Source organism: Apaloderma vittatum, unplaced genomic scaffold (assembly GCF_000703405.1).
Source record: "Apaloderma vittatum isolate BGI_N311 unplaced genomic scaffold, ASM70340v1 scaffold22263, whole genome shotgun sequence".
In the NCBI taxonomy this organism is placed as follows: Eukaryota; Metazoa; Chordata; class Aves; order Trogoniformes; family Trogonidae; genus Apaloderma; species Apaloderma vittatum.
In genome coordinates, this window is record NW_009708943.1 from 16,318 (window position 1) to 27,746 (window position 11,429).

Genomic DNA, 11,429 nt, shown 5'->3' on the forward strand with positions numbered 1-11,429 from the left:
CCACTGGCTGCAGCAATGCGGACAGTACGTGTTCTAACACACTGACAGATAAGGCAGTGCTGGCGATGCTTGTAAAAACGTGTCTGGCCTGCACACCCTGGCACATAGTTCCTCGCAAGTAGTCTCCACGGAAGTCCTGCTGCAGGCTCCTAGGCAGGCAGCCGGGGTGGCTGGCTGCCTCACAGGCTCTGATTAATCCTTTGAGCAGCAAAAGTAGCTCATCCCACTCAGCCTCAGGCTCCTTCGTGGGTTTTTCCTGGAAGTGCCACTTAGCATGCCGAGTCTCCCGGATTCGAGGCTGTCAGGGTGGCTCTGCTGTCTGAGGCTTCCCGCAGGGCTGCTGCCTCCCAGCTTCCCCAGTCGGCTCCACGTGGGACTGCGCAAGAGAGGAGCTGAGTTGTGATGTCTGCATGGGAACATTTGCCTTAACTAAGTCCAGGATAAGAGTGGATTTAAGTGCTTTGGTTTATAAATAAACAGCACGGTGGCCAAGGTAGATTTAAGGAGAGCTGGCAACAGCCGTACTTGGGAAGGGATCTCTTTACCACATGGCCTGCTGTTGGACTTCCTGTCGCATGCTAATCCCTTAAGCCTGCTTTAGCTCTGTTAATTTTCCTCCTTTCCTTTTTTCCCCAATGGGCTGTCTCGGTGGTGCATGAATGCCGACGTTCCTCGGCCAAGCTTGTGCCTGTGGCTGGGCCAAGCGTCCAGGCTGCCTTCCGAGCACCGGGTACCATGTGGCAGGGCCCCAGGGATGGTGGTGCCTGAATGTGTCCCATTCTCTCTGTCTTACAGGCTCTGCAGTCTGCGCCTGAAGAAACTCACGGTGCTGAAAGAGCTGGACAAAGAGCTGAGCTCTGTGCTTATTGCTGTGAAGATTCAGGTAGGTTCCTCTCCTTGCTGCTGCCTCATGGCAGCCATTCCGCCCTTGTGCTCTCTGTGAAGTGCTGGTCTGCATGTCCCTTGCCTTGTGCCAACCCTTTGCTTCTGTCTCGGTTAGCACCCTCAGGGAGATCCTTGCTCTCGGGCAGGTGGGAGCAATGCCCCAGGGGCAGCAGGAAGCTCTCTGATGCTGACTTGTATCGGGGATGAATTTGGTTGGGCCTCTGCACTGGGACAGAGTACGTCTTGCTTCGCTGCCTGCCTCAGCCAGGGCCCTCCTCTCGAGCCGCGGTTTTGAGTTTGGCATCCCCTACCCCTCAGTTCTCCACCTTTTAGACAGGCTCAGCACTGGGTGGTTTCTAGCAGTGCCTTCTATCTGGATCCCCTCCCTGGGGAATGAAGGGTGGGAAGGGCACAAGGAATCGGGGGCTTCGTGCACGATTTCTGCTGACATTTGCACCTGCACCCTGTGTGATTTCACTGCTGCCCCCTGCTTTTCTCTGTGTGTCCCTGCTGGGCCTGGTGCCTCCACTCTGAACCGGGCAGAAGGGAAGGGAGAGGATCTTTGTGACCAAGGGGAGCAGGAATTTGCCATCATCCTGGTATGTGCAATCCTTGCCCCACCTTCTCCGTGGTTGATGGTGAAGAGCTGGGTCCCTGTGGGTGCAGGCACAAATCTTTCCACTTGCCGACAGCCAGCATGGAAGAAAGATGCCTCTTGAGTATGCTGTCCTCTCCACAGCTGCTCTAACTCAGCTGGGGTGCTGGTGCCCTTCCTTCATTCTTGTCAGCTGGCAGGAAAGCGGCTGATCCCATTGAAAGCACTGTAGGGTGAGAGCTCAGCAGCTTTGCGCTCCCATGGAGCCCTTTGTGCTGCACACATTAGAATCTAAATCCTGGATTAGTGCTGGAAGCTGCAGTATTAGCGGAGCTCTGGGAGATGGGGTTTGCCCTCATGGCAGACCTGATTCACTTGCACGGAAGGATCTGAAAGTGAAATGTGTGGAACCCGGAATGAGGACAGCAGGAGGATGCTGTGGTCCACACACCATCGGTCAGCGTCAGGGCCTTCCCATCGCCGAGTGTATGGTCACATTCAGGAGAGCTGGAGGCACTGGGCTTTCAGCCCTGAGACCTGAACCCTTTGGTACAGGCTTTAGCAAGGGAACAGCCTGGGCAGGAGAGATCTGCCTGGCCCCTGGAAATGTGGGAGCATCAAGGCTGGGCCACAGGTGCCAGCAGCACAGGACTGGGGGGCTGGGAGCCAGCTGTGGGTCCCACGGGGCTGGGAGGGCAAGGCTGATCCCTCACTCCTTTTATCTCTTGCATTGTCGGCCCAAGCTGTCTGCGCTTCTCTGGCCTGGGGAACCTTGGGCTCCTGTGCAACCTCTCTTACACTGGGGCTGCCACGTGCTAAGCGCGCATGTCCTCGGTTGCCCCCTCTCTCATGTACGGCAAATGCAGGAGAGGCTGCACAGCGGGGCTTCAGCTTTCCAAAGAGATCATCCCCATGCCTGCCATAGGCCAGCCTTGCACCCTGCAGGCAAAAGAAATTATGAGGCTTCAGCAGCGACTGTTTGAGGCTACGGGGGCTCTTCACTGCAGGGCTCCCTTCCCTGCCAGGGAATGGAGGCTGCCTTCAGGGTCTTAGTTTAAACATGGTCCCCTCCTTTCTGTGTGGCCACATACCCGTGGCTGCGTGCTGGTGTAGGCTTCCTGCAAAGCTGAAAGAAGCTGGAGGAGAATGCTGCTGCCCACATTACCCTGTGGCTTGACACTCACTGGGGTGGTGGGGTGGATTTGTGTGCCTCTCCAGGCTGCTTCCACCTGCCTGACCAGCCACCTTGGCAGGGTTGGGGGCTGCCGAGCCTTCCTGGAAGGCAGATGGAAGCTGTAGGCAGCTTCAGCACAGCCTGCCCACAAAATGGTCTCAGATGAATCCATCCTTCCTGCTCCTCTCCTAGGTAACAATGAGTCATGCTAGCAAGAAGCTGTTTGAAGGCTGCCCAGCGAGCGTAGCCATCTCTGTCTTTTGGATGGAAACAGCTCATGCATGTAATTTGTGGAGGACTTGAAAGTTTCCAAGGAGGTAGCTGGGGACTAATGGAAAGGGGAGCTATATTTTCTCTCATTTTAGTAGTAGCTGTGTTGGGTTAGGGAAGTTGCCTGTCAGGAGGTTGCTGTTTTGAAGGGCAGATTGTATGGAAATAAAGCTCTGACCCTGCCTGAGTGAGGCTGGCACTGAAATAACAGCCACAGCACTGGAGGCAGTCTGCTCGATGAAAGTACGTGACCCAAAGGATAGCATAAGCCTGTCTAGAATATTTGATCTTCTCACAGTGATCATGCACTTCTGATCTTATAAGACAGCTTCCAAGTATGGCACGTGCTTTATCTGCTCCTTCGTCTGAAAAGACTGCTGTCAAAGGACTAAGGGAGCTTTCTGTGTCTACAGAACATACCAATTTTCCTGAGGTGATTTGAATATTTAATGTTTAGTGGCTTCCAGTGAGATACAGTCTGAACTACTGTGAAAAGGGGAACTTACTCTCCTGTCACTTGAATGGTTTTTAAAACTTTATCCCTCATTATTTGTTTTAATAGACTGGAGGTGTCATAGAATATTTCCTTCTGTGTATTGTTCAGCATGGCATTCAAAGATTCAGATGTGCCTGGCTCAGCTCCATAAAGGTGCAGACATCTATCTTGGCGTTGTAACTGATTATAGTGTGAAGGGAAATGTGGTGCTCCTTCTTGGCAGAGAGACTTACTATAATTCAGAAACACCCAGTCTTGAGCCGTGAATAAAGGAGGCAATCAAAGAAAGAAGAAGAACAAAGGAAACACCAGAAGAAAGAAGAAAAGCCCCAGCACTTTCAGCTCCTGTGACAGGTGCTGTGGGAGGGATGCAGATCTTCCTGCAACTGCTTGCAAGATGTGGCTGCTGACTCAGGTTCATCCCTCGGTGCTGCTGGAGAGGGATGGTGCTGGCAGCCCCTATGCAGTGGACCAGAACGAGTGCTATGCAGGCTCATTTGTCTCTGCCAGGCCTGCCTGCTAGCCCAGACCTGCTTGGATTTTTCGCTTCTTCTTGCTATGCTTGGAAGGTGCATGCAGATTTTTCTGTCTACACCTCACTCATGCTTTGCTTCTAATTGTTTTGCAACCACTTGTAGGATTTTCCACTTCTGCCTGAGCAATCTCAGATGCACCTAAAATAACTAAATTTGCTAATGATATTTAATGGGCTATTCTCTCTAAAAATACACCTTCAGCTTGAATTCTGGGCAGTGCTTTGCTGTCTGCCTTGGTCTAATCTTCCATATTATGTCAGTTCTCTCTCGTTTTCCAGGTTTGGTATGCTCTTCTAGATTCAACCCTGTGTTTTAAACAAGACCCATCAGGGCAGATTTATATCTGAAACTGGGCATGGTGCCTTGCAAACCAGATCTGGGCATCATGTGCCTGTGTAGAGTAGTGAAAGCTCCTGAATGTTTTCAGTCCATTAGGTAGTGAAGATCCATGACCACAACCTCTCTCGTTGCTTTTCACTTCCTTGACAGTCTTTGTCATCTGCAATCTTTACTGTAACAGTCTGATACTAAGTTTTCCTGTGGTACTGATGCTGATTCTCTGCTGTTCTGCTGAGAAATTGATCTTGCCTGACATTGCTCAAATTGCAGAGCAGCTGAGCTACATTGGGTGCTCAGGGTCATGTCCAGCTGAGATTTGAATTTCTCAAGGGATGGAGAATCTTCAGTCTTTTTGTGTCCTGTCCCAAGGTTTACCTGCACTCACAGAGAAGAAAAATATAGTCTCAAAATCTAATGGTAATTTTCCATGTTCCAGCTCTTCCATGTTGCCTCTTACTCTCTCTGTGCAGCTCTGAGGGGAGTTCACTTCTGTCTTCTCCACACCCTTTTGCTAAGTGCTTGTAGACATCGGTAAAGTACCCCTTCTCCTCTTCCAGCTGAACAAACCTCATCTCATTCAACCTCTCCTTGTATGTCTTGTTCTCCAGCCCTGGACCATCCTGATGTCTTCTGCTGGGCTTGCTCCAGTCTGTCAATGACTGTGTTGTGCTGAGGAACCCAGACTGGGTCTGGAGTCTAGTTGTGGTGTCACCAGAGCTGAGCAGAGTGGAGGAATCCCTTTCCTCTGCCTGTGCTGAGATTAGTGTCATTGCTGCAATAGGGGGACCTTGATGTCCCCCAGGATCCTTCCTGTCCCTTTCTGCAGAGTATGCACTGCTGCCTGTGGTTCTTCCCCGCAAAGTTGTGGGATGTCCTAGGGAAGGGCTTGGCTTTTGCCTTTATTGAATCTCATGAGGTTTGTGGTGACCTTACGAGGAATCCTGAGTTGTTCTTAACTCCTTGTTGCTGAGAGGCAGATAGTAGCCCCCAGGTGGTAGTTTCTGATTCGTTTAACCATGCTAGTTTCTTCTGGGTCATGGTTTGCTCACAAAGGTGATTGATGTTTCTTACTGGATATGCAAGTGCCATCTGTTTCATGAAACCTATTGCACCTCACAGGCTGAACTTGAATTTTAGGTAGTGGCTTTACCTTGCTGAGAGGACTTACCTCATGCACTTGCAGTACAATGTCTGGCCCTTTTTCTACCCCATGTCCCAGGTGCTATGCTCCATGGTCCCCTGTGTGCTGGTCCTCTGGCTGAGCTTAGACATTACAATCTCTCTCTATTCATTTGACTCCACAAGCCAGTTGTCTTCTAGGGCTTGAGCTCAGCCAGGGTGCAGTCTGACAGGTCATTGCACCCATGAAGAGCTGGCCCGGACCTCTGCTGTTTAGGGGTCTCTGAGCTCTGCTGCTGCTCCTTTCTGCTTGCATTGTGAAAATGAAACAGCTTGTGTCCCAGTCCTAGCAATGCCACGTGGATGTGCACGGGCATTTTGCTCAGGGCCAGAGCTGGGTGTGTAACTTCCATGGTGGTAACTGACAGTAACGCTCAGAACAGCGGTGTTTGTGAAACCTTCACTCACTGGACGCGCCACCCAGGCTTTCTCACCGTTCCTTTGCTGTAGCTCTGTCCCCAGAAATAGCATCTTCAAGAAGAATGATTGGGCCGGTATGTGTGTTTCAATGAAAGAATGAATCTTTGGTGGATAATCCTCAAATGGTCAACCTGCTGAAGTAAATGGTCGCTGTTATAGTGACCACCTATCATCTTTTATTAAAGAAGAGTTCAGGAAGGAAGAGTCAGTGCATTCTTGGCTGAGAAAGCTCACAGATGGTGAAGAGGATGAGCTCCACCTCCTCTCTTCAGTTTTAGGAAAACCTTTCACAAGAAGGCCTTGCTCCCGGCACAGTGGCTGGGAACAGTCAGAATCACACAGAATCACAGAAACCGTTGAGACTGGAAAAGACCTCTGAGATCATCAAGTCCAGCCTATGTCCCAACACCACCACATTGACCAGACCAGGGCACTAAGTGCCACATCCAGCCTCTCCTTAAACACCTCAAGGGACGGTGACTCCACCACTTCCCTGGGCAGTGCATTCCAATGTTGCAGAGAGCTCAAACTGGGCCTCTTGGAGGCCCTAGGAGGGTTTCACTAGAGCTTATCTTTGCTCAGGTATCAGTGAGAACTGTAATGCTCATCACTGCGAAACGTGGAGGTCTTTCCTACCTCCCCTCCATAGGTTGTTCGGACTTTTTCTTTGCTAGCATGGGAGGCACCTCCTTGCCAGCAACAGAGGTACAAGAAAGACCTTATATCAGCACCGCCCAGGCTTGCTGGACCCTGCTGAAGTGCCTGTCAGCAAGTTTACTGAGCGCTGAAACATGCCCTGTGCCCATTGCCGTTCCCTTTGATGGCAGAGGGGAGGTAGGTGTGGTCTCCTTTACGATGCCACCTGCTTGCTCCTTTCACGACTTCTGGGACTGCTGTGCATTTGCAATGAAGATGAAGAGCTGGGGCACCCAACCTCACCAAGGCTCTAACCTCACCCAACCTTAGCCAAATCTAGGATTTGTCTTAAGTTGCTGAATGGCTTTTGGCCACAGCCAGTTTAGGATCCTGCTGGCCACAGCGTCTGCCAGGATTAAGCTGGGAAGGATGTGGGAATACAGTGAGGTCCTGGGAAGAGGCAACTATGTTGATATATGAGACGGCACAAAGTTCCTTTGGACTGCTGCCTCTCTTACTGCCCTTCTGGGGCAATAAAACACTGCATATGTGGACACATGAGAGTTGATTGGTGTGTGTAAGGTGGCTCCGCGAGGTGAAGCAGAAAGGAGTGTGAACACCAATGAGTTGTGTGTGTGGTGCAGTGGGGTCTATGGCCAGGATGCTTGATCTTGTTGCAGGGTTCAAAGCGAGTCTTGAGATCAAATGAATACGTCCTCCCACCTGGCGGCCTGATGGAGACTGAGCTGGAGCTGACCTTCTCACTGCAGGTACCTTGAGTTGCCTGGTCCCCTGGGCTCCCTGGTGTGCCCCTCACTTGGCATTTCTCGGCAAGCACAGCTTTGGGGGCTTAGTGTGAAGGGGACACCCTCTGACGAAGGGCCTCCTGTGGTTGCCCACGCTCACATCATAACAGCACAGATTCCTGCTCCTGGCCAGCCGCTGGGGTGGTTTTACTGAGCATGGGGATTTGGAGGGTAACGCAGAGTGCAGGTGGCCTTTGAGAGGGCACCTCAAGGCTCAGCAGGACAGATCCTGCTGTACATCAGCACCGAGGAAGAGATTTTACCTGTGCATCACACTGAGCCCTGCTCTCATGTTGCTATCTTCCCTGTGCGTCCCTTTCCCAGTATCCACACTTCCTCAAGAGAGATGGCAACAAACTACAGATCATGCTGCAGCGGAGGAAGAGATACAAGAACCGCACGATCCTGGGCTACAAGACCCTTGCAGTGGGCATCATTAACATGGCTGAGGTACAGGGTGCTGTGAGCAGAGAGAAGCTTTGCATGGCCTCCCTGTGCCAGTGCCGGGAAGGTTGCTGGGCCAGCTAGCAGGTGCTCGGTGCTGTGAGTGCTTTGCTTTGTGGGTTAGCTGTAAGACAGAGAGGGTGGGCTGTCGGCTGCCGTTGTGTTGCCCTGGCAGTGGGTTTCTCTGTCTGTCTAGGTGATGCAGCACCCAACAGACGGCGGGCAGCTTCTGGGCCTCCACAGCAACATGAAGGACGTGAACATCCGAGTGGCTGAAATCAGCATCTACTCTTTGTCCAGTCAGCCCATTGATCATGAGGATGGGAACGTTCCCTCAGGTCCTAAGATCAAAGCTTCAGGTGTGTTAGTGCTTCTCACAGACCTGAAGGCAGGCATTTGGGACAGCACATGGGTAACAGAATGTGTCCCCAGGTGCCTGCCAGTGATCCTAATCACTTCACTGGAGCCATGGCAGGCATACTTAGCTGTGGCATCTGCCCTGTCTGCTTTCAGATCGCTCCCCAGACATTGATAATTACTCTGAGGAAGAGGATGACAGCTTCTCTTCAGAGCAGGAAGCCAGTGATGATGCTGTGCAGGGTCAGGTAAGGAAGGCCTGGCAAGGTGGCTCATGTCATGATCCTGTTTCTTGGGCATGAGTCAGGGGTTGAGGATCTCGATCACCTCTTTGGCCCTCTCATCATCATTGTAAGTGTTTGTCATGGTTTCAAAGGGCAGAGAGACACAATACCTGACAGCAGGAAGAAGTGTGGGCTGCTGTCAAGTCCATGATGAGACAAGGGACTTCGAAGGGGCGTAGGTCTCACTCATCTGTCCTTGAAGCTGTCTCGTCTGCATCATAAAACCCCCGCTGGTCCCCTCCATCTTGCACCATGGTTCTCTCTAATCTCCCTGAGATAACAAGCCAGAAGCTGCCCTCTCTCCAAGAGAGAACAGACATGTTAGGAGGAAGTACAGTCTGGGTCTGAAAATGGTTAGAGGTGGCAGACCCATCCTAGCCCTTTGATGAGCTGTGCCACTGCTGTTTGCTGTCCTCGTCTTGTGGTGCCTACACTTGAAGCCAAAAAAGACCAGTGGTATCATGCTAATCAATCACGGGGACAAATCCTGCTTCAGGCATTACCTTGTCCCATCGTGCTGGGATAACACATCAGGGCCTGTGTCCCTGGGAGCTGTGTGTGTTGTTGAGGCTGATCACTGGAAGACTTTCTGTGAGCTCAGGTGCTGCACCCTCTGAGCTAGCCCTGGAGAGGGGAGAGCAGGAGAACAGCACATGGGTCACGGGGAGGCTGGTGAGTGGAGAGAGAAAAGTTTTAGACTGTAACGAGGACTGTTGCAGAAAGCTACTGGCTGGCCTCTGAGTCTTGCTGGTACGTGTCCCTCTGGAGGAGCTGGAGGGAGAAGATGCAGGGGAAAATGGTCTCTTGGGGGACAGTGCTGATGAGGGAAGGAGCTACATAGAGAGAGGTGGGAGAAGTGAGAAGCAAGACTCGGGGAGCAGAGTGGACTGAAGCTTTTCAAAATGGGAGACAAGCGTGGGGCGGGGGAACTGCTGGGAGATGATGCTCCCTGCACTCTGAGTTGCTCTGATGGGCTTGATTTTTCTCCTGCAGGATCTGTTTGATGAAGAGGATGACTTGAGGAAAACCAAGAAGGCTAGGAGGAAAATGATCCGAACCACGTCAATGACCAGAGTAACATCAACATTTACAACGTGATCAAAGGGATGGAAGGGATTTACTCCCTCTCCTCCCTTCAGGGAGTGAGGGGAGCTTGGGAGGGGAATGCACTGATGCAGAGAAAGGGAGAGGGCTGTTGGCTCTGAGAAGAAGAGGCAGGTCTCTTGTCATTAGTGACTTAGCTTGCTGCTCAGAGCTGTACCCCAGCTGACGGTCTGTACGGCATTCAGCCTGGCTTCGTGTCGATGGCAATCTGTGTGCAACATAGTTTTGACTTGCTGCCGTGGAATGGTCTGTTATCTTTCCCTCTCTGAGGAAGGGGAAGGTTGGTGCAGTGAAAGGTGAACCATCAGCAGCCACTCTGCCTGTCACCAGAATGGGGGAGCTGCCCTGCCAGCCCCCTACTCTCCAAGCATCTTCTTGTCCCCATCTGCTTCAGCCATGTAGGTCCCTTCTTCCTCAGTTTGTTCTCCATCTTTTCTTGCCTGAAGGCAGCATTCCTCAACCAAATGGTCTGGGAAGAAAGGGGATGTAAATAGAGAGAAAATGCTTTTCCAGCCTGTAGCAGAGAGAGTTTGAGTCCTTGCATCCTCTCTCATGCCTAGGTACAGCGGCTTCTTGTGGAGTCCAGATTTAGTCCAAATTCTACATCAAATTTAAAGAGCAAGGGAGATCATAGCTGACCTGGGGCCAGTGGACCCAGAAAGGAGCTGATGATATGTTAAAGAGAGCTGCTGCGGCCTGTACATTAGTCACCTGGAACGTGGTTTGATATTTTTGCTCATCTTTTTTCTTCCCTTGTTTTGCTTTAGCAACCAAACTTCAAGCAGAAATTTGTGGCTTTGCTGAAGAGGTTTAAAGTGACGGAGGAGGTAAGAAGCAGGAAGCCTGCCCCACCTGGCAGTGTCTCCTGCAGCTGTGTAGGTGTCAGAGTGCTGATTCCCACTCACTGGGAGTGCGAGGCGCGAGCTGCAGGTGCTCAGGGGTGTTGCCAAAGGTGGTGTGAGCCACGGCACAGACTGGGCCTTGGCTTGTCCAAAGCCTTCACAGCTTTGTTCCTATTGCTTAAATCAGAACACCCTGCTGTTGGGGAGAGGGGCCAGGAGAAGGAGGGCTCTGCCCTGGGAGCTGGCATTGCAGGGGCGATCCTGTTGATGACTGTGAGCGGGCTGACATCAGCCTGGGGCTCGCTGGACTTAGTGGGAGCCTGCACTGAGTGTGCACCACAGCCAGTGGAGGTCCTTCCAGGTGTCTTAACTCCCAGTGAGTATGATGGGGGCCTGAGGCTCCTTTGGATGTCATGCTCTTGGCACCTTCCTTTGGCCTAATGAACAGTGTCACTTGCTTCTTCCACAGCCTGAATTTGGCTCCCCGAGGTAGGACCGGTGCTATGGTGTTGCCTCGTGGCTGGGAGAGAGCTTGTAACGTGCCTGGCCTGGGATGCAGATGACTTCATATCTCTTCATTGCCCTCTGGGCTTGGTCCCACAGGTCCTGGACTCTGACCCTGTAGACCAGACCCAGGAGGTGGAGGAAGACCTGGGCTTGCTCTATGACAGCCTGGAAGAGTGCAACAACAGTGACAGCGGCCCGGAGATTGAGGACAACGAGAGTGTGCACAGCACACCCAAGCCCACCCTGAGGTAAGGGTTGCAGGGAGTCACAGGCTGACAGCACAGTCACCTGGAGAAAGCTTTCTGACGTTTTCCTGTTGCTTGGGCTAATGCAGGTAATTGCCTTGTCTCCACTTCCATTGGCACCGCTGTTGGCACCACTGAGCTCCTCACTTGCGTATCCTGTTTAATAAACTCAAACCTGCCCATTAAAACTGGCTTCCTTCACGTTTAGTCTCATTTAATTTCCTGCCAGCCCAGCATCTGATACTGATCTGCTGGAAGAGTGCCTACCTGATCTAAGCTCCCGCTGTTCCCAGCTCTCCTGTCTTCCTGC

The 11,429-nt window shown here is 51.9% G+C and overlaps 1 protein-coding gene across 1 annotated transcript in view; it reads left to right on the forward strand.

The window, feature by feature from the left end:
• Positions 1 to 795: 795 nt before the first annotated feature.
• LOC104271918 (phosphofurin acidic cluster sorting protein 1-like) overlaps positions 796 to 11,429 on the forward strand; it is a gene marked incomplete at both ends in the record, with an annotated part of 17,951 nt that continues 7,317 nt past the window's right edge. The window contains 8 exons of the mRNA XM_009866753.1: positions 796 to 883; positions 7,211 to 7,300; positions 7,661 to 7,786; positions 7,977 to 8,139; positions 8,294 to 8,385; positions 9,415 to 9,495; positions 10,293 to 10,352; positions 10,971 to 11,122. Of these exons, the coding sequence (XP_009865055.1) occupies positions 796 to 883; positions 7,211 to 7,300; positions 7,661 to 7,786; positions 7,977 to 8,139; positions 8,294 to 8,385; positions 9,415 to 9,495; positions 10,293 to 10,352; positions 10,971 to 11,122 (852 nt within the window). The remainder of the gene's footprint in view (positions 884 to 7,210; positions 7,301 to 7,660; positions 7,787 to 7,976; positions 8,140 to 8,293; positions 8,386 to 9,414; positions 9,496 to 10,292; positions 10,353 to 10,970; positions 11,123 to 11,429) is intronic.